The sequence below is a fragment of the Bombus flavifrons genome, chromosome 14 (assembly GCF_040668555.2).
Source record: "Bombus flavifrons isolate JBK064 chromosome 14, iyBomFlav1_principal, whole genome shotgun sequence".
Classification (NCBI taxonomy): domain Eukaryota; kingdom Metazoa; phylum Arthropoda; class Insecta; order Hymenoptera; family Apidae; genus Bombus; species Bombus flavifrons.
The window spans coordinates 5,340,331-5,363,988 of record NC_138455.1 but is presented as its reverse complement, the minus strand read 5'-3'; the positions used below and the strand labels follow the sequence as shown (position 1 = coordinate 5,363,988).

The following is a 23,658-nucleotide window of genomic DNA, read 5'->3' as shown; positions in this document are numbered from 1 at the left end:
GTCAGTATAAGTCACGGCTTGTAAAAAAGTACTTGTTAAGTCGCTGAATCCTGAAAAGTTGATAAATATTATGTTATTAATTTGCCAATATAAGTCATTGATTTGTACAATATAGCATAACCTTATTTAATTGTTCTTAAGCATTTTTAATTTAAATAATATCCTCCAAAATGGAACTGGCGAAGGATAATTCCCCAGAGCACCCCGCGTGACACTATTTCGCTATATCCTACATACGTCCCTGGTCTCTGAAGGTACCTATACTAGCCGAGCTACCCAGCACACCGTCAGTGCACGCTGGCTCACCGCGCCAGTAGGACTATTCTATTCTTCTCCTTAAGTTCCAATCTGACAGCTATAAAACCTCTCCTCTAATATTCGTCACCATTTTGCTCCACACTCCTACAAAACATTCTCTTATAATACAATCTCATCCATATACATCTTCAAATCGACAGTCACATAAGATCGATAGTCGCGCGTATCGTGAACTCGAACTTGAAATCGAAATCGATATCGTATAGGTTAACAGTAGTAGATCGAAGGGTTTTCACACGATCAGGATGCCGGCAGACGCTGAGCTCAGTAATCTGCTTAGCAGGAGGCAAAGGATCAACGAGGAGTTGGAGGAAGGAAAAGAAGTGAAGAAGCAATACAAATTCGTGAACGTTTACACGGAGTTCCACGAGCTGTCCCGTCGCGAGATCAAACAGTATGAGCAGACCTTCAACAGGTGAGGACCTTCCCCATTTCTTTCTTCTCCTTCCCCGCTTATGATTTTTACTGGGGATTCGTGAGTAGAAAACGCCGGGAAAATTTTGTCGTACATTGTTAGTTTGAATGGAGGTTCTTGGAATGAACGCGTGGACTTAAATATTTCCCTTAGTAAAGGTCCTATTTCCATGGTATTTCTTTGTCCGTAGAAAAGTTTGAATAGCATTGTTCGATCTGTCGGTTAGTAATGTAAAGCCTGCTGCTATAGCTATTCATCTATGTCAGGCATATTTTATTTGAATTTAATATATAATTATAATATATAATATAAAATTAAATATATAATTCTATCAGGAGTTTTATCGTGAAGTTATCGTATCATATAACTCATTTTATTTTATTATTAGGAAATGATACTCATTTTATCAATTTAAAATTAAATCAATATTCAGTACGAAGAAGAAGAATTTTGTAAAAAGTTTTAAAAACGTTCGTAATAATTTTCTTATTAAATTTTGTTAATTTACCAACTGAAAAACGAATTATTATATCGAATATAATACAGCTAATAAGAATGAAGAAATTGGTATAAAGAATTTCAAATTAATAGTATTCTCGTAAAGACCGGTGTAAAGATATATCGATTAGTGTATATAAGAATATCGATTAAAGTTACTAGAATTGACAATTACGATAAATAGTTTATTTTCTTCCGCCATATTCGATTTCCTATTATTTGAATCTTTTGAATCAATAATCGATACCTTTAATCGAATAGATTAGTATCGAAATAAAGCTTTATTATCAAGTGAACAATTTGTCAGACGTATTTGTTCTTTACCAAAAATTCTTTCGTTGTTTTTCACTGCGAACAAGGAATTGCGAGATAAAACGCAAGGAAATCGAGAGTGAATCGCGGCTCCTGTCGTGTTCGCTGCGGTTTTCCTACTTGTTTACGTTTACTTGCTCGAGTTTACGTTTCTCCCCACGAACAGATCATGTTCCACTGGTCAGATACTTTTTATACGTGTGAGAATACACGAAATAACACTGGGGATTGGTTGAAATGTAATACCTCTTATTTTATTACTTGTGCTGTTCCGGTCTTAGGTGTAACTAATTGTTAAAGTACTATCCTATTTATTAAATCCAACATATGATTTATGTTTAGCGTATTCTACAATATGCCTATTTGTTTAAATTTTGAAGAAAATTTTTAAGTGAGTTAGATATTTTACTTCGACGAATACTTAAGTCTTGTAAGTAGAATTTTTGTATGTTTATAAAAGAGCAAGATTCTAGTAGACTACGGTTTATTAGTCTAACCTAAAATCTAGGAATTTAGTTGGTACCCGTATATCAGTATACTGGGAAGCAAGTGGAATAAAATTTGAGAAGCACAGATATATATAACTGTGAAATTACATAGTGTTGTAAATGAATCAAGAGTCTAGTAAGATTGAAGATTTTGAATATTTTGGATATTCTGATCGACTTGAAATATTTGAATTTTTTTGAAAATGGAGTAAGATCTAACGTAGGATAACGTTCACAAAATGCAGATGTTCATGATTTTCACGACACGTGACATTATAAAAATTTTACGATTAAAAACTCAAACAAATCAGTAATTACATATCTTATGAACATTGAAGTCTACGAAGTCGACACAAAGTGCAACGTGCTATTAAAAACACAATCGAAAGTCGAAAAAGCCATAAATATGTGACCTAATAATCATCGTAGAAGTTTTGAAATCTAACACTATTAGTGATTTCAAGAAATATCCCAAGACGACTGGAACATCCCCGGACGATTGCTTATCCAGAAATAAACTGGAACCTACGCGCAAGCGTGTCCAGAAAGTTTCTACGGTCACCTTGCCAGATTCTCGCAAACGTGGAAAGAGGAAGAAAATGGAAAAGTCACGCGAGCATCGTTACGAAACCGCAGATGGTAGAATTGATGACGTAGTTATTTTGTAGTATGCCAGAGGAAAGAGTGTTCACTGTGAACGCGTGTATAGCCCGTGTTGGAGGCCAGGACAGACGACCTCGAGGTCTGTCCTCCATCTCTCTTGTTCTTCTTGTAGGTATTTCGGAGTCAACCGGACAGCAGGTTTGACAAGGCAGAAGCAGGGTGGACGGCCGGCCACTTGTGCTGCATCTTCCAAACCTGTGTGCACGCTTATTTCGTTATCTAACTATACGGCAAACATATATAGAAATTTTAGCTGTATCTGCAATTCGATTAGTATTCCTGGTCGAGTTTCTTCGTGATCATTTGGATTAAATCGGGGAAGAACGAATTTCTTCTTATTTTTGTTATAAGAATGAACGTTAATACTATTAAACTGTTAATTGAAAGTATGAGATAATTTGGCAGTAGAATTATATTATATCTTAAAGAAGGTTTGGATTATGTTTGTGCATGTGGAACTTAGTTCCATTCTCTCCCGAGAAAGAATTTTAATAGGTAGGCGTGTATTTCTAACACTCATTAATTGTCATCACTTTTCAGTGCATAAATTATTTGAAACGAAACTGTGAATGAAAAAATTGTACAAGTTCCATTTCAATAATTTTTGAATTCTATTATAGGACTGATAATTTTCTGAATTAATTAATCTTTGAGAAAGTGTATTAGAGACATCCTTTAGTTCAACTAGACAATTTTTCAATGCATAAATTGTTCTAAAAAAAATGCCGTAACATGTAACTGTTACTATAGAATGTTCTTTCAAAACATGTTTCTTGGACCGTAGAACCGATAATTCTTCTAGACCTAAACAATCAAATTAATTAAATCAATACGAAAGTGCACTAAATCATCCAATAACGATCAGAAAGATCAAGGCACATTTTTCTTAAGAAAACCACGGATAAATTATTTATACGAGTGAACGAAAGGAGGTAGCTTGATAAATCTGGGAAAGTTTCACCGCAAAACCAAGCACGTGGACAAAGTACATATCGTGCACGATGGATGATACCTTAGCTGGAAAGACACTTGGTACACTGTCCAACAAGTTCTTCTTGTTAGAGAAATCAGTTATCCACTTTTCTGTGGATAGTCATTCAGTGTCTCATTACAGTTCTAATGAAATTTCAAAATATTTTACATTGCACGTACAATATGTAGGCAAAAGTTTTCAATGGTAAGTGTTCAAACGTTTTTGTGAGCCAGTGCATTTGCTAAATGAATTGTGCAACAGATCTCCATGTTTAATTAACATGTATTATTACTTAGTTTTCAATGATAGATGCTGACTTGCATCTATATATACGTACAGTATATGATTACGTTGTTTCTCTTTTGATAATTTTGAAAGATGTTCATAATTTTATAAAAGAAAAATAATTGGTGCGACTACGTATCTCTCTTTCTCTTGATGGTATATGCGACACTCAACGTGTTAAAGTCACTTTATGATCATAATGTCACAGGTCGTTCAACTCCTGTTGATACTGCGTTGAATAATTTCATTATTTGTTGTTTAGTTACTCTTTTATATATATGTATTACTTATTGTTTAATTATAAAAAACTGATACGTCAATGTAAAAAAGTCATGTTGTAGCGATCTTTAATATAACTTTGAAGTAACTAATTTTTGAAACAACATGAAAATCACTGTTACTTTTAATTAAAAATCAAAATTGGTATCGATATTCGTTATAGATATTATTTCAAATATTTCATTGATCAAAAATTGCAAACATAAACGTTCGAATACTTTCTGGCTCATTGTCCACGTCACACGTGTAGTAAACAAGGTATTACGTATCTGTTATACATTATACAGAAATTTTTATAGCCGCTCCTATTGTGTTTCGATTATCTTAGACATAAAATATTTGGCCAGATAGTAAATATTTCAATATTTTTCCAGAAATAAATGAAACGAGCAGCGTGATAAGTAATGTTCCAAAAGAAAGCCAATTCAATTCGAAAATTTGCTAAAGATAATTCATTTACGAAAAAAGGGCATCGTCTACAGGGAAAGAGATACGTTTATCGCAAACTAATCTGTAATTTTTGGTATCGTTAAAATTTCAACGTTTCTCTCGATAACATTCGTTGATAAAAAAGCTTCAGTGTACCGAGAAAAAGGGAAGAAATTTATCACAACACGTTTGTGAAAAGAAATCTATAAGAAATTTATTAATCGAGCCGAGGAAGTATTCAACAAAATGTGAAAGGAAACTCGATGAAATGTAAATGAGAAAAATGTCAGAATATGTAAAAATATAATTAAAAATTCTTAAAGTTTTATAGAATTGATTTAAGAAACTAAGATAAGTATCGTCTAATATTTTTGTTCTACGACATGCCTTAAATTTCATAAATAAATATTAGAAATCTTTCAGAACTTTAAATTACGTTTTTATACATATATTTTTAGAAACAATAAAATATTGATCCATTTTTGGAATAATGCAAATTCCATGATAATTAGACTGCGGCTATTTATGAAAAGTCATATTTCTATAAATATAATTAAAAAACTGGAATTATGGTAAAAAATTATTTCGCCATATTAGATATTATAACGACTGCTATATTTCGGATATTTTATATACTTCTCCATATTATGTGTATTATTTAAATATTCAGATATTCAAATATTCCATGAATGCATAAAAATCTTTAATCCAATATTAAACTGATTATCATGCGTTTCTTTGAAAATGTCGTTGTTCTAATCCTATGTATTTTATGTTTGGAAGAATTCGAGTCGTCAAGGCGATGTAAGCACTGCTCACCTTACCATCCCACACATGGATGCAATTTAATCTCATAGCCGTAAATATTCTTAAAAGAAGTAGCAATCGTAAACTGCTTAATAGCCACTCCAACTACTTAAGAAGGTGATATTATGGCAACTTTTTGTCTTAAAATTAGTTAGGTGATGACGTCAAATACGTGTATTAAAAGCATTGAAGAATGTTTTTCTTCTCCTTTTTCCTCTCAGTTTTAAATAGCGTTAGATCGTCGAAAGTAATTAAAAAATCACGTATACAAGTAAGTTTATGACTCATTAAAGTGTCAGTGGTAAACAGTGATAGTTATACATATAGACATTTGTTGGGTCTGATTCATTAAGAGAATGCAGATGATAATTTTATCTTACAGTTAAATTGTCAACGAAGAGTAGCTGTTATATGATACGGTAAATCTGCGTATGTTCATTATGCAGATATAAATGTGTATCATATACACTGATTCATAAAAGTATTTGCGTAGTACATACCTTAGAGAAATTGTGGATATAGTAAACAGTGGTTATAAAAAATATTGGCACGAACCTTTGTTGTCTAATCAAGCGTTTCTTTTATTAGGTTTTATACATGTATGTATTTCATTTTCATAATGTCAAATTTTTATAGTCATATTAGTATATATATTTTTATAGTCATATTAGAGAGTATTACTAAGTGATAAAAAATTCAATATATGTACTTAAATTAATTAGCTTAATTGGCTTAATTAATTAACATGTAAATGCTATAATTAGGCTGCGAATTTGTATGTAAATTTATATTTTTCTAAACGCAAATAAGAAATGAAACCTAAGCAGAGATCTCGTTTATCCCTAAAATGTAACAACAAGTACCTTACTTTAGATATTTCATATATTTTTGCGTATTATGTACATTTTGTACATTTTTGCGCTTTTAAATCTCCCATAAATGCATAATCCGCAGTCTAACTATGATGAATATAATAGTGTGTTAACACTTTTTGTAGCCACTGTATGCATTATACAAAAGCTTTTCAAACTTCATTAGTATTAAAGTGGAAAACAAATATTACAATTATGTCGGTAAAATTTTATCTAAATTAGAAAATTGTTTGGCGAATGTTCCAAGTATTTTACGTCTATCAAGGGAGGACCGATTTTTAGTTTAATTTATTTAATCATTTTGTTTATAATATTGCAGCTGTCGTATTACATGGAACGAACGACTTTGTTTTAGAGCTGACCGCAGGGTAAAGGGTTAGAAAAGAAACTTTTACGCGTAGGAAACCGAAAAAATCTGTTCAAACCGCAATCGAGCTGGATAAGAGGCAGCACCGCGGTTTCTTTGTCGCGTAAAAGTAAAAGGTCAGTCGGTATCGGCGAATTTCACAACGCGATTTCTAGCTGTTTTAGATAGTGTTACACAAAACCATTCTATCCACTTGGATATAATTTTACATCTGTCAGTCTAACTATTTCTAACGACGAAAATTTCACATAAAGGTATCTTTTCCAAGATACGTATCGTCATAAATTTTAACGAGTCTGCTGGGCTAATCGTGTCTTCCAAGTAAGATTTGAGCGATTTTAAATGTACGTTAATGTGAATGAAAATTAGAGAGTTCGTAAATAAATATTAATAGCTAATAATAGTCATTAATAGTTGAAAGACTCTAGGACATCTTTTTGTTTCTCATTTTTATTGCTCCGATACTATGAGCATACGTTCTTAGTTGCAATATTACATATAAGCGAAAAATGATTAAAAAATATGAATTTAGCGATGATTAAATAAAGTTATGAATTTCGCTATGAATGGTGATTAAAAATAGTTATAGTAAATTCCATAATTCAGTGAAGCACTCGTTGACAATAAGCAGCATTCGCTCTTAATTACAATATCGTACATGGAAAATGATTGAAAAAGATTAACTTAATAATTCCATTGAACGTAGAGTAAATTCCATTTAGTGAATTTACAATTATACACTTTAATGAATTTTAATCATTTTAATTACTGAAGAACTAATCTTCTGGTCGTGAATATTTATAATATTGTGAAAGTTACCTTTCTAACCCAGAAAATGTATTATTTTTTATTTTATTTCAAGGCTCGTACTAATTTGAAAGTAGAGTGGGGTGAGACGACTATAGAAACCGGAAGTGGTGTGTAGATAAAAGCAACCTACATTGCTGCATCCAACAGCAAGTGACAAACTTCTACATTTACTATCAAATGTCAGCGAACCTGTATATCAAAGCACGGTACAAAAGAGAGATATATATTTATAAAGTTAGTCAACCGTATTAAGTACATATTTAGTCGGTTATCGGTACATTGGTTTTTCCAACACTCTGTCGTTGTCTTCTTATTATTTCCTGCTTGATACCTGGGAAAAAATTTCTTTCACCATGTTGCTACATCCTATTTTCTCTGGCTAGTGGATTCATTTTCATAATAGGTACGTATAGAGACCCACGAAGATATCCGAACACTTTTATATACCTTTTATGAATATATTATATTAGTATTCGAATAGGTTTAGAAATTCTATAAATATATCTACAGAGATTTTGTAACATATATTATACAATACTGTTATAATTATTATATACATTAGCTTATAGGAATTCTATAATAGATTGTTCAGGTATGTAACATTTTGAAATTTGATTAGCACTGTTATGAGACTGTACTGTTATGATGATACTGATAATGATTGGAGGAAATCTGGAAATATATGAAACTATATAATAAATTAAAAAATATCCAGTACAAGTACCTATACGCGTATTTCACAGAGATCAAAAGTTATTTAAGCAGTCAGTTACCCATTATATATTACCCATTTGTATCACTTACTATATGCTCGATACAACTACTCTCCAATGCTATTAATTCCTTCTTGTAATGCTACCTTTTTTCCCCTTCGCGATCGTTCCAAGGGAAGTCCTAATGTATTCAGGCGTAAGATCGATATAGCAATTGCTACGTAATCAATCATTCCCACGTAGAAAATATAAATTATAGTAGCGTCCACTGGTCACACATTGCTCATGATATTATTGTATATTAGCGTCATGAAACAATGATACAACATATCAGAATAAATTATACTTCCGCCTTTAGATTATGATCATCGTGACTGGTTGTGTGGTTGTATGGCAGCTGATTAATGTCGTGTCTCTAATATATCATTATTTATCATTTATAATATTTGGTTTGGTCTATTTTATAGCGGTTCGTTTCTGTCGAATAAACAATGTCCTTTCGTCTTAAGAAAATCATTAGCTAACAAATTAAAGAAATTTGTTAACGATAGAAAAAGAGAGATTCGGTTGAAAGTGGCTCAAAGCATGTAGATGGATTAAAATATTGCATCCTCTAGCCAAAGGAAAGCCCCTATAATAATTTCGCATGCAGAAAGGCTAATAAATCGATGATCTAACGAGTGAGTGGCGTGCTAAAGTAGTTGAAACTGTACGTAATAAATTACAGATTGCCAAGCAAACACTCGGCAGCCGTGCAAGAGACGCTGAAGGTCTATTGGATGTTCGTTGCCACTAAATTACACGCGTCCGAGGTAGAAATTCTGGCTGCGTACGATATGACGATCGTGTGTACAGCTGTACTCGTGAACATCGGTATAAAACATGATATAACGTATTCGTTACATTGTCACAACCTGTGCGTACATACGGTACACGTGGGAATTATTTTTCATGGGGGACACGTTCGAATGTCTGGCCTTTTCCAAATTTCATATGCGACAGAGGGTTCGGCCGCGCGGTACCGGAAGTCATCAGACTGCGCGCGCGATGAATTCGTTCCCGTGACTAACCGTAGGTACACGTAACGCTTTGATTCACACGCGTCTATATACATAGACTATCTAATGTAAATATAAAACTCACAACGAGTGTAGTGATTCATTCGTCACGTTGCAAACGCTCGTTGTTAATTCCACCGATAAATTTCCAAATGAAACGTGTGATTGAATTGAACACGGTGTAACATTACACCGGCACAATTGAATAGCCGCTCTCGATTCTGAAACGCGAATGAAAGTTATCAACGAGACCTGATTTCTTTCTCTGCGTATGCAGAGGAATCTTGAGAAATTGTTTGTTTTGTTTCCAAGATGTATTATTAGGATTAGTAATTTATTGGTATTTCCATTTTGAAGCTTTAATGGTACAATTGATTAGCAATTGGTAGAACTCTAGCATTCGCTTTTACAATGTTCTCTTATGAAACGAGGAGCTTTCTGTGAAAGGAGAAGAATCGTGTTTGTAAATTTATTTATGTGATAGTCTCTTTCCAAATCGATGAATCAGTGTTTCTTGTTAAAAAAGTAAAGTTAAGTAAAGTTAACAAATTAAAGAACATTCACATTGTCGAAAGAATTTATAGATTAGTTTTAACTCTTTAGGGACTGAATCTTTTTGCTCTATGAGAAAAACTGTATTTTCATTAATCATTAATAGTAGCATATCAAAAAAAGAATATTTATATATATATATATTATTTCAAACAATTTTTTTATTATCTACATAGTTTCAGTGACACTAAAAGGTATATTGTGAAGATATAGACACATGACCATACTACTTTCAAGTTATATACTGATTTTATAAATGATTAAAACAAAATGCATGTTGAGTCTGCTGATATGTGAGTCTCTCAAAAGCCAAACTTAACAAAAACTTAGTCAACTCCAGATTCTTTTCTCTCGATTTCTTTACCCCAATTCAGTGTCCTCATGATTCAACCTTCTTCTAAAAACAAATTCTTGAGCTTATTTATTGTAAGAAGCCGACAACCGACAATCTTGAAAAATTCAAAAAAATAATTCTTACAAAATCACCAATTTTTGCCTACTTTTCAATTTACATCTTTACACGAAGCCAATCGCTATAACTTCTGAAACATAAACAATAATTGTAAGTTCAAAAGGTAAGTTTAAAAAATAATCCTTACAAAATCATCGGTATTCTCCACTCTTGAATCCTATCAGAGGGACGAAGAATCCCAGGAACATGAGTCACATGAATCTAATCAGTATGGTTTTTGAGTTTCTCACGTTACAATATTTGGCAACAAGAGAACTACTACTACTTTCGTATGTACGTATAGCACGTGAAGTATATTACGAAAGAAGTGATCGCAAAGGAAAACGATAGAACTTTCCATGGGACTTGATACATTGTTCGTTATGGATGAAATAAATGAAAGCTTAATTATACCGCGTATCCGCTTCACTTTCTCGCAGAATGCATAATCGATCGGTGGTTTTCAAGCCGCGGAAAAGTGGGATTCGGTGTTATCAGAAGAAATAGGTTCACTTGGAATGCGGTTCCAAGTTTGGCGGACTTGTACAACGACGACGGGCAAACCGTTATTTCAAAACCATTCGCGAGAATCACGCGTTCTGAATACGTAAACGGTGTTAGAATTTATTCGACTGGTAGAACAGTGTCGTGACGATATTTCATATCGATCAGGTTCGATGCTTTTATGGATGGAACAATGTATAATGTAGGGTATTCCAGTCGAAGATGGAATTGTTCTTCAACCTAATTCTTTTAACTTCGCTGTGTGCTACATGTTAGCTCGCTAAGAAATCTGTATTCAGTTTGCATTCAAATTTGGAATCTTTAAGAGATTCTCCTGTGTCAACAATTAAAGCAAGCGATTTATATGAATTTTTTGTAGACTGGCTACTAGTTAGATGGGACTAGACCTTTTTGGGATGTAAATATAGCCTTCAAGTACAAATGTAATCTTTTTTATTTGAATTCTTCTTATCGTTTGGTAATTTTTTAAACTGACCTGCACAATAACTGGAAAAATGATTAATCAATTTCGGACAAAGCTCGTTCACTTTGTTATAAATTTCATCAAGCATTGAACCATACATTTTTATCCGATTATTTATTATCCTCAATTTATTAAAGTCAATTTATCTGCCGAGAAAAGTAAATGTTCCTTCTAAACGCTAGAACCTTCCAATTACTCATGTTTTCCTCTGAAGAATAGGTCCGATCACAGCGTAAAGGATCTAACTTTAAGAAAATCTTTTAACTTTTGCATTCTGATGATTGTGACAGATGCTATATTGCATGCCAACAATGGTTACATTGCCAAATTTAATTAACCATAAGACTTGTATGATATACGATAAACAGTAAGAATAACTGAAATAAAAATATTACTTTTGTACTTCAATACTATTTATGTATATTCTGAAAATGTCTAGTCTCATGTAACCAGTGGTTAGTCTAAAAAAAAATTCATAAAAATCACTTTCTTCCATTGTTGTTACACGAGAATCTTTCTTTAATTCGCTCCTGATTCGAATAAAAGAAAATTTATTCCATTTCCTTTTTTTAAAAAACTTATTGGTAAAATAATTTGACCTATTTGTGACAAAATTGTTATGCCTTTGGATTAATAGATGTTTTAAAACTTCAATTGTCAGGACTTTTGTAGTATGTTTTCCTTCAAGTTTCAAGATGTAACGGTACGAAGCATGATTTTGGCTTTCTTATATTGAAAAAGGAATTGTGGTAATTTAGAGATTTTGGAGTAGAGTATTTATATAGAGATTTTTAGATTATTACATCCTTCGATACTGATTTACAAACACTACTTATTAGTGATTTATTTGATAACATACTTCATAAAGTAAATGATAAGGATTGACTAAGCTTCAGATAACATTCCTCCTTTTCCTTTCTGCTAGTAATTTTACGTTCCTTATATTCCTCTCACCAAACTTAGAAACTTTTAATTATTTACAATTATCTTTCGAATATTTTAATCTTTATTTCCCTATATTACATTCTGATATCTCAAGTTTATAAACAAATATCTATTAGTGGAACAAACGCTAATCAAATGTAACGTTTCCAAATTGTATAATTGTCAAGGTTCACACAGGCAATTTATTTATCTATTCTATAATGGTTCGAGGATTGAATTATAAGGAAAATTGGCGATGCACCATGCCTCTCTAGTCTTGTTTCGTATTATCTTCACGTGGCTTCGAAGCCTGCACCGAGACCATTGAATAGTACTCATTATCGTACACGGTTCAGTCGGGTTTAAAGGTGTCCCGCGACTCAGCGGAAATCAAGTGCATCTGCAACACACGAGCGTGTACCCATCGTATTAAGGATCGTGCACAATAAAACCGTTTCGTCGACTTTTTTCATTCCTATTCAGCAGTCACGCTCGATTGCACTTTTCTTTATATCGTTCCTCTTTTGTTGCACTCCTGGCTGAATCATTTTCCTCGTGTTCCACGTTGACGCATGTTTTACATGCTTAACACCTTGTTTAACTAAATCTTTGTTGGCTAAGTCTGAACTGTTCGAGTCGTGAAATCATTGCAACGAAATGCAAATAAATAATACAAATAAATGGATAGAATCTTTCATGTTGTTCCTTTTGACGTTTTAATTGCCTCTTTGAATGCTTTAATCGACATGATCACGTTCTTCAGGATATAAATTCTTATGACGTTGTTAGTATTCGCTGAATGATGCAAGAGATTAAAAGTAATGGCACCATGAATGAAAATTGACCCCAGGGAAATTTAAACGAAGAAAAATATTTCAATGTTCAGTTTCACTCGTTAAATTCTCCTGTATTCGACGTTTTTCTGTCGGTAAACGCACGTTTCGAAGGAAATCATATAGTTATTGCTTTGTTACGACCAACTATAAAAGCAATTATTCAATTTTTAATATCACAATTTCTAGTTTAAAACATAAAATCTTCTTTTATATAAAATATAATTAGCTGCACAAAAATATAAAATATTCCCTGTAAACAAAGAAGAAAGTAAATTACAAACAATTCTAAAATTTAGATTTTAGACGTAATTTTGAAACTCGACTTTTAAATCTAATTGACAACTGTCGCAAGTAAAGTATAACTTTGGTACGATACTTGGTAGGAATAGTGGGAATCAAACAGCTGGAAAAGAACGTTGTAACCTTAGCGCCACAGAACGGCGATGACGTCCTTCCGAATACAAAAGAAAGATCTACGCTGCATCGATCTTGGAAAGAATGGTAGTAGAAGGGTGAGAGGAATATATCAGGCGAAGTACCAGCAGTCACCTTGACCCAGTTCCCTCTGGATAGTCTTGGGAAACGACGAGGAACGAATCAAGCACGACCAATAATACAAGAATTGATTTTGCGATAACAATACCCGGTTGCCCTGTATAGTCGTGTAATAGCTTAGATAGCCTGGTTTTAAACGATCCCGTTACAGTAATTTTCATCAATTTTTTCGTTTAAAATCATCTTTTGTAACCCTTTTGTAATATGGAGTAGAAAGTATTAAAATGTGAGTAATATGAAAATTGAAATTTTCTCGACATTTTTCTATCTTTCTTCTTTTCTTTTTCTTTCGTGGAGAAATGTGATGAAATTGAAATAAATGTGTCAATGAAAAAGAGAGAGAGAGAGAGAGAGAGATAAAATGGATCGAAAGGTCAAATGTGGAGTAAAAGTCACAAGTTGGAGATTGTTTCATCTGAATTGTGGAATCCAGATACTGAATTTAGTTGTTGGTTCAATATTTTGATTAATGTGTATCTTTTTGAGCTATACATTATTTTATATTCATTTATAGTTTATAATTTATTTATGATTGTATATTATATCGGTGATTACTCGAAAATCGTTCTTTAGGAAGAACTGTGTTAAGGTAATAAGATTTCACAGAGTTTGATAGAAGACTTAGAAGGAAATTATATTATAATGGAGCTTGATATTGTAGTTATATAATAGTTCTCAAGAACTAGTGTCAATAAGAATTGTTACAGAAAAATCTTTTATCTACATAGTTAACAAATAATTATTTACTTTGGATGGATTATCATTTAAAGAATATTAAAGTAGGGAAATGAGAATAACTCCAAAAGTATCATTCGCTTTATTAAATATCTGATGTGCTAAAAATGTTACTTCTCTAAATTGGAAATAGGTATCATTAAGAATAGAATTTACACATAAGAATGATCGACTTTAGCGTTCATTATTGTTCAAGTAATTATGGATAATTCCGTAGACTATATCGTGAACCAAATATCAAATGATTGAAAGGAAACATTTGTACCATAACGAATCTGAGACAATATACCAACACATAGATTAAACAAGCTTATCAATTGAATATTCAAATTGGCTGTGAAACCGCGAATGAATCACGCATACGAGGAGAGATAGCTGGAGTCCAGCAGATATACCATCTACAGTTCTCTCTCGCTCATATTGATCAGAGCTGTTTGGCCGTGCTCATAAACGTGTAACCTCGACCTTCGAACGATTCTTGCTTTCCACTTCGACCAAAAGGAGCTTCTTCAACTTTATGCGATTCGATTACTGGTTTATGGATACAGGGTGTTCAACAAAGATTGTGCCAAATTCAAAGATAATGCTTCTTAAAATAAATACAATGGAATAAAGTGAAAATATAGGATAAAAAGGAAAAATAAAAAAAAAGGATAAATAAAAAATGGAATTAAAGATAGAAAATTCGAATTTTTCGATTACGAAAGAATTTATAATAGATATATACTTCTTAAAATGAATGGAAATATATAAAAATAAGATAAACACAACAGCAAAAAATATTATAGAAAAAATAAATAAGTACAAAGGAATAAAGTGTATAAAAATAAAATGGGAATAAAATTAAAGTAGATAAAAAAAACTTCAAATTTTCAACTAGTAGAGATATATTGTTCGACAGAGAGAATACAAAAAGAAGAAATGAGGAAGACAGAAAACTTTAAAATTCAGAGCAATCTTGTCTACATTACTCTCAATAACGAACTGTAGGTTATCGTTCAAGCAAGTGGAAATTATTTTTCCTACATATCATCCGGACTGGAAATTAAATGTTAATCACACGCAATTACCAACCGTGTCTATTATCAAGCAAAGTGATTCGAGAAATACAAGAAAAATTTGAAGAGGAATAGGAAGTCGTGAATCATCGAGAATTTCATCTACGGGCGTGCGTATAACAGTGATTACGCAATATAATTCACGTTACACGTGACTATTGCATATTTTCTTTTTTTTTTTTTTTTAAGAGCAGAGCAGCTGATCACGATAATTAGAGCTGGCTGAACCACATTTTCAGTTGTTTTTATCTCACTGAGACTTTATACATCGCTCGGTCCAATTACTCTGGCACGTTGATTAAATAAAAAAAAGAAAAAAGACGCGAGATTATTTAATCGCGTATCGTTATCTGATAAAACCGTTATCACGGTTGGTTGTAAACTAGAGAAGCACATATCCCGCTCGAGTAGGCCCGATTTTATGGCTGAAAGTTTAGAGTATAGGGAATTTAAAATATGGAGAAACTTTGTGTTTTATGCAAATTATATACTAGCTCAAAGGAAGTGGATATCGCAAAAAAATTTGGTATAATATGTAAAAAGTTGTATGAAAAATTGGGCAGAATTAAAATTGTAGTATTTAATTTATAATAATAATATATATTTATAATATATAATTATTGTAGTATTTATAATTGTAGATGGATAGAATATGAGAGGTGAAAAGTTGCATGAAAAATTTGCCGAGTTATAAAATATTTTAGTATAAAGTATAGGAAGCTGTACGAAAAATTGTGGAAAACTGTAAAAAATACTATGATAAATGGATATGATATATGGAGAATATGGTATGTACCTAGGTTAATGGAAAATACTTAACTTCTTAGAAGATCTATGAGAAATTTTAAATCATCCACTATGAAGAGTACATTTTTGAGTGTTCTCGGGCTATCAATATGTATTGTCAATGCAGTATTATCAATATTTATTGATAAATTGAATTTTCGTTTAGAATTTCGTTGAGAATTGTTGAAATATAGACCGTTCGATTGCCGGTTTATTTCAATTTTAACAAAACTTGTTGATAGAAAAGAAATTCAATGTTAATCATAAAAATTAAATCTTGAGAACATTAGAAGAATACCTGAATAAAAAATATGAAAATCTCTATGACCGTAAAATTAAGAAAAGGAATTATATTTCTAGATAACAATAGACGTCGAAGACCGATTAATAAAAATTTCGATTTAGGTATCCATTACGAACGGGACATCCAATTTATATTTCTTTACGTTTATCGAATTTCTTTAAACATTTCATCATATTTAAATGAAATATTTCTTCTCGAAACATTTTTTCTACCTGAACTACAATTTTCACATCAAAGAACGTGTTCTAAAAAGAGAACAACCATGAAATGCATTTCTAGTCGGTGGAAGTTTTCAGAGTCGGATCAGATCCGATCTTATCAACCGATGTGCTTGGTTGAATCGACAGGCAACAACAGCGTGGTGTACACGCGTGGTAACTCCCTTGGAAAGCTATTTACGAGTAGCTATCGGAATCGTTTACACGGAAAGTCGATTTCACGAGCTTCCGGCTCGTGGACAACCCGTAACGAACGCCTCAACCCGTTGACATTCTCTTGTTCTCCCGCTTTCGAAATCGGTACACACCACCGATTGTCGATCGTTCTCACGTCCTGCCTTCTTCGATATAATTGCGTTACAACGTTAATTAAAGTAACGAGTTACGAGATTCGAGTCAGGCAAACGCTTTCGTTTGCATTCATTCAACTCGAGATACTCGGGAAAAATGCGGTCAGACATTCGTTTGGGAAGCTTCACCGTAAAACGAACTTGCTAATAGGATGTTTTGTAGAATTCTTTAATTCGAATGTTTTTTACCAGCAATGCGTATGGAGTGTAACTAGTGGTAGGTATAAAAAAGAGTTGATTTTATACGGTAAAATAAATTGAAAATATAGAATATAATTTTTTTTATACAAGATTTGACCTTCGAAATAGTTGATCTTAAATAGGTGTACATTTAAACATGTCTTGATTTGAGAATAGAACTAGAACTGATGAAAATAAATAGATATAATGTAATCATAGTTCTCTCATAATCCAAGTCAATATTAATTGTGACAAAAGTATTTTTGCATATATTTGATAATTTTTTGGTTAAAATGTTTAAAATCTATCGTTTCAATGATAGTTAAATATGTTACCCCCTCTAGTTATGTTTATATTTAATGCACTAGATATCAACGGATGAATCAGAACATTCAATGAAACAGATTTCATTCAGGAAGAAGGTCATAGGAAAAGAGATAAAGCGGTGTATATCTAATTTTGAAAATAATTTCCAAACGGAATAAATAGAAGAAATTGAGAAACTTACAACTAGAAATTAGGAATTGAATTTAAAAATTGTTTTTCCATAAAAGATGGAGAATAGAAAGTAATATGTTTTCTGCAATGTTTGTACTAGTAAGTTACATATTAAATTATATACGTATATTAATTTATAACTAACATATTTTATTTACTTTCAGGTTCGACGCAGGTCACGATGGATTCTTGGATTTATCCGAGTTGAAACGCATGATGGAGGTTTTAGGAGCGCCGCAGACCCACCTGGGTTTGAAGGCAATGATACAGGAAGTGGACGAGGATGGCGATGGACGGATTTCCTTCCGCGAGGTTTGCCATTTCGTTCGTTGATTGCCGTTCATTTTCGAAAATTTCGCTGCACACGCTCCTTCCTCTATAATAAAATATGTAACGCAGCAAATAAAAAGGCGGAAGTAACTCTATTTACGTAACAGGTTCATTTTACAAGGGAATCAGTGCATTCGCGAATACTTTCAAGCGAATTATCTTCCTAAGTTTAGATTTCGCTATTGTTATTACAGACTGCGGACTTTTATGTATTTATAGGAAATTGAAACGTGCAAAAATGTACAGAATGCAGGGGACACGCGAAATTATTCGAAGTAAATAACTTTATAAAATATTTAGAGGTAAAACAAATTTTTATGTATATATGTTTTGTCATGTTTTATTTTGATATGCAGAGGGAAATTTTAATTTAGATTTTGAGATTCTGTTTATAAAAATATAGATTTGCATAAACATTCACAGTTTAGTTATTATCTTTAATAACTATATCTTTAATAATATAAAATTCTTTGATCCGAATTTCACTTTGTAACGTTGAAATCGTTTTATTTCTTGGTGATGAAGATTGCGTTTAATGCGTGGCCGCACGTGTCATATACACTCCATAAAAATAGTCCCGCCCCATGGGGTGTTCGACGCGTTGCTCTTTCACCGTGGCCACAGTGTTTGTTCTCCATGTGTGGCCCTGGCACATTTGTGGGGCTCAAGCTGTTCTATTTCAGTGAAGTACACTGGTTTTAGACGGTTGTTTGAAGTACATACATGTTGTGATAAAACATTATGATAAAATTGTTAGTTTATTGTAGAGCTGAAGCTCAACTCCAATCTTCTGTTGCTTGGTCTATGTTCTCTAACCAACTATGTGTTATTACTGTATTTTAGGATTTTGAACTAAAATTGTTAAAGTAAGACGATTTTTGCAAATTGATCTTTTTATAGGAAGCACTTCTATGAATTTTTATTTATTCAAAATAGCATGAAGCATAGCGACTTTTATGAATTTTTATTCATTCAAAGAGCTATGAGTCATATCAGAGAGGTTCTTCTAAATCGATCTTCTGATATACAACATTTGTGAATTTCTATGCGTTCATAAGAGTATGAGTCACGCAAACAAAATTCTTCTGAATCCATCCTTTAATATTGTGTGGAAACTCTTTTATGAAACTTTCTAAATTGTTGAATACATGAAGAATATTTTACATTACAATATCAACTTTATTTTATCGAATTCAGGGAACTATGAGAAAAATCAAGAAGCATTTTTCCAACTTTATTTCCTAACAGAAAATACTTTTTATCAATTTTTCGCAGTTTTTAAATGCATCATTTTAATATTTCAGACTATGATATCACACGAAACATTCTATCTACCTATCTATTTCTCTTTTTTGATTTCACAACGGCCGTTGAAAAAAATATCGAAATGTGCGGCGAAGTATGATACATGTGAAAGATGTACAAAAATGTTAGGAATAAACGTTAGGACCATCTGGCACTCAAACTAGCGAAAAGTCTTAATAAACATAGAAACATGGGTTCAAAAACTATATTAATATGGAAGTAGTATGGAAGTTGGGAGATTCAGTTTATACAAATATAGTGTATATCCAGAAGTCCGTTGTGGAAAAGATGTCTCTCGAAAATGGGGAGGGGTTTTTAGTGGGTAAGGCGCTACCCATCTTGCCGAGTCCCACATAACCCAGTGGCACGGGCCATTGGGTATGCGTAATGCATTTTCCCCTCCTCGCGCAAAAAGGAAAAATGGTACCTGCACTGTGCAGCGGTCAATTAACAAAAAGGCCTTTAAGGGCATGGATCTTGGTTATAGCGGAGGCATAAGACGGTGGTCAGTTAACAAGGCAAGAAGTAGCTCTCTGCTGCATCGCTTTGTACTTTTTGAATTTCGCTCATCCCTTTTCTTCCTTGTAGATTACACAGATAAGAAGTTACACATTTTGAATAGCATATGACTTTAGCTAGTGAAATTGGTACACTGAAAAACGGCAAGGAAATAACTGAAGTAAAGAAGTAAGAAATTTTAAAATTTTAAAACAGCCGTTTAAAAAAAATATTGAAATGTCTGGCGAAGTGTTATGGATATAGAGAATGCACAAAAATGTTAGGGATAAACGTTAGAACCATCTGGCACTCAAACATACGAAAAGTGTTAATGAACATAGAAACATGGGTTCAAAAGAAAGCTTTCAAAATGGTTTCACTAGACTTTGAACTTTGTAGATCTAATCGAAACTCAAGTTATCTACGCGTGTTGTAAAAAACCAAGTTAGATGGACAAAAGAAATAACAATGTACTATTTTAATTAAATTTTCCAACCAGTCATTTGACCGGGCCTGGTAAGCTTAGTGCTAAACTTCTCGTAACTCTGAAACTATTACGTTTTGAAGCCATGTTTATTAAGACTTTATCTAGTTTTTATAAATCCCACATACTCCCAAAGTTTGTCTCCACCTTTTCTTTTTTTCTTTTTATACATTTGCATTACGTTATAAGAAATTTCTCAAGGAAAGTAATGGTTTGGCGTTGGTATTGCACTAGGAAGGATAAATCGTGAATGCTAAGGCATGCGTACACGTCGAAGGAAAGTTCTCCTGACCGGTGCTAATGCATACCTGGACGTTTCTACGTGACGTTTCGCAGTCCTCGAACAAAGCGTTCGATCTGCATACACGCGATCGGTTGTCGGATTCATAGATTACCGTGAATCACGCGCGTCACCGACGTCATTGAACTCGGACACATTGACTAATCTTCCACCTTCCTCTTTTACTCATCGTTTCCTCGATGTAGATCGCAAAACGATATACCGTGGCTGCCAAATGATAATACCTTCCGGCGTATAAATGATAATACATATGTACTGTTTAAATTTAAAAAATACATTAAATTTCTCTCATGCTTTAGAAATAATACTCTGATTAAGATAATTACAGAATCATCTTCCATATCGCTTTCATTAATTCTACAATGCTTTGCTATTTAGAAATAATACATTGATCAAAATAATTAAAAGATCATCTTTTGTATCACTTTGATTAATTCCAAAATCGAATGAAAGAAATTCTGAAAGTTATATACATCGTTTTTCATCCAATTTTTGGTAATTTGGACATTTGGTATTAATAACAGAATTACTTAGAAGATATTTAAAATCCATGAAAATAAAGAAATTGGTATAGGAACAGTGAGAGTAACTTTGAATACATCAAAAATCTATAAAAATATATAGATTGGTATAAAAATACTATTCAGTTCAGTAAGAGTTCAACTGAATGCTACCGCAAACTATCAAGTGCCTAAGTTACAATTTGTCACATTCTATCAAATTCCGTTGAAAATAAGAAAATGATCGGCGATCGTGATAAAATAGTCCCGTAATACTCGGCAATTTGATTTTATCTGTAAACACATATGGCTTATAACTTGTTACAGTTTTTATTAATCTACCGCAAAGCACGTGCTGGTGAATTAGAACAGGATTCTGGGTTGGGCCAGCTTGCACGTCTTACAGAGGTCGACGTGGATGAAGTAGGAGTAACAGGGGCTAAACACTTCTTCGAGGCCAAGGTATAAATACTTTTTTTAATCATATACAGAGACTTACAAAAGTTCTCCAATACTTATAGACGATACAATGAAGACAATATTAACTCTTTATTCTTCATGAAATTTAATTAGCGGTAGTTAACGAAATTAATTAACCCTCATCATATGATATCAATAATCCTTATTTTATCTTTCACAAAAATTTTCATTAATAAAAGTTGAAATAATAATAAAGTAATAAAGTATCTGCCTTTCCATCATTTTTATTTAAATAGAATTTAATTAAGAAGAGTTAATGAAATATCTTACTCCCCGTAAAATCTTATAGTTCTCAATAAACTTAATGATCTTAATTCTTCTGCATACCTCGTTAATGGAAGGAGAACAATGATAGACGAATCACAGTGATGACAAATTCAGAATTCAGGAAAGTGTGTCCGTGTTAATTAACGTTACCCGGTGTATGAATTACCATGTTCCCAGATCGAGCAGTTACGGAAGGCGAGCAAATTCGAGGATGAGATCCGCATGGAGCAAGAGGAACGAAAGCGGGAAGAGGAGGAAAAAGCGGCGAGACGAGCGCAATTCAGGCAGAAGGCGGCTCTGTTTGGCAATTGAAAGGGAAATTCGTGAATCGAAAGTGTGCTCCTTCTGTACCTTAGCGGAATTACAAACGATTACTTAAATTCGATTCACTCTAGTTTCGTATAGAAATTCGCCGACCAACATAATTGCGTAGATCGACTATGGTTTTGCAATTGTGTGATGTTGAAATCGGCGAAAAAGTTTTTTACTCTTATTTCAAGACTCTGAATAAAAAAATATGATAAGTCGTATTATATGATTTTTACACGGAAGCCATTTTATAACTTGTTATATCGACAGTTAGTACTTTTTCATTTTATTTTGGGATTAAGTGTGTATTTTTGACATCCTCTTGAGTATTTAAGAAATATTAAAAACGAATATTGTCGATTAATCACTTATTTTCAAAAGACTTATAACTATTAAGTTATTCTTCTTCTCTCAACTGTCTAATGTTAAAATAACTCGTTTTAGTTATCGAGTGGTATAAAAGTCAGAAAATGAATAAAAATGGACTTATCATATTTTTGTAGTCTCTGTCTGTTTTAAGTTTGCGGAGGATTTTTAATCAACTGATATAGCGACGCTATTTTTAAGACAATTTTAACGTTTGCACATCGCCAATACCAATAATCACACTTATGTTATGAAATGAAATTCATTTAGCGATGTTGTAGCATCAAATTTTAGAAAATGAAATATTTAAATGTGAATCGTCCTCGAATGGTTTGGCACTGTGTTAAAGCTTCGAATTCTGGAGATGACCTTTTTAATTATTTTACTATGTACGAGAAGTATTAGCTGTAAAAATTAAAAGCACTTGTTATAGGTATGATTTACATTTTATACTCAAAATACCACGCACTTGAAATCGTTAAATAAATTAGGAAGATCAAAGGAAATACTTTTATTGGAAAGTTTGTTAGGTTTGATCAGTTTAGACTATTCTCGATAAAGCGGGCTATAAATGATTTTTAACGAATGCACGACTGATATTGGTATAAGTATAACGAAATATTATATGTATATGTATGTACATTAATTTATATGATAACCTGATCTTATGTGAAGTTGAGACACTTTTCTTCGAAAAAGAAACATTTCGCAACATGCGTTTGATCGAGAAATCTCTTTTGATTCTTTCGAAATCTACGACGTAATATTGTGGAAAATTTTATGAAATATATTCTATGAATTAATTAATTAATTTTATGAATTTTGGTCATGAGATTTCAAACTATCCATATATTTCTACGAATATTTAGCTTAGTCGAAATATCAAAGAGAGGACATTTTTTATCGATCTAAATGGTCTTAATAATTATGCAATAGTATATACTTTTATAATATTTTGTTTCAAATTGATCAAAAATATAGGGCGATTCCAAATTATTTTTATACAATTTTTATAGATGTGTTTCAGAAACAAATTATTGAGATCATGTATAATTGTTGCGAACTGTACATACGAAGTATATAGTTTAAATAAGTT

The 23,658-nt window shown here is 32.4% G+C and overlaps 1 protein-coding gene and 1 long non-coding RNA gene across 2 annotated transcripts; both read left to right on the top strand.

The window, feature by feature from the left end:
* Window positions 1-301: 301 nt before the first annotated feature.
* Swip-1 (EF-hand domain-containing protein D2 homolog Swip-1) lies at window positions 302-22,539 on the top strand. The gene is made up of 4 exons (XM_069127809.1): window positions 302-733; window positions 17,887-18,034; window positions 21,468-21,602; window positions 22,065-22,539. Exons 1-4 carry the CDS (start codon window positions 564-566, stop codon window positions 22,197-22,199), a joined length of 588 nt encoding a protein of 195 aa, XP_068983910.1. The 5' UTR covers window positions 302-563; the 3' UTR covers window positions 22,200-22,539.
* LOC138187243 (uncharacterized) lies at window positions 1,196-14,978 on the top strand. The gene is made up of 4 exons (XR_011175133.1): window positions 1,196-1,973; window positions 2,052-5,584; window positions 7,569-7,722; window positions 13,422-14,978. It is a non-coding gene; the product is annotated as an uncharacterized LOC138187243 (long non-coding RNA).
* Window positions 22,540-23,658: the final 1,119 nt, after the last annotated feature.

Excerpts from the sequence above, each read along its gene's own strand:
- Swip-1 (XM_069127809.1), top strand. The coding sequence starts at position 564 with ATGCCGGCAGACGCTGAGCTCAGTAATCTGCTTAGCAGGAGGCAAAGG. Across the intron at positions 734-17,886 it reads TATGAGCAGACCTTCAACAG|GTTCGACGCAGGTCACGATG; the intron begins GTGAGGACCTTC and ends ATTTACTTTCAG. Across the intron at positions 21,603-22,064 it reads AACACTTCTTCGAGGCCAAG|ATCGAGCAGTTACGGAAGGC; the intron begins GTATAAATACTT and ends CCATGTTCCCAG.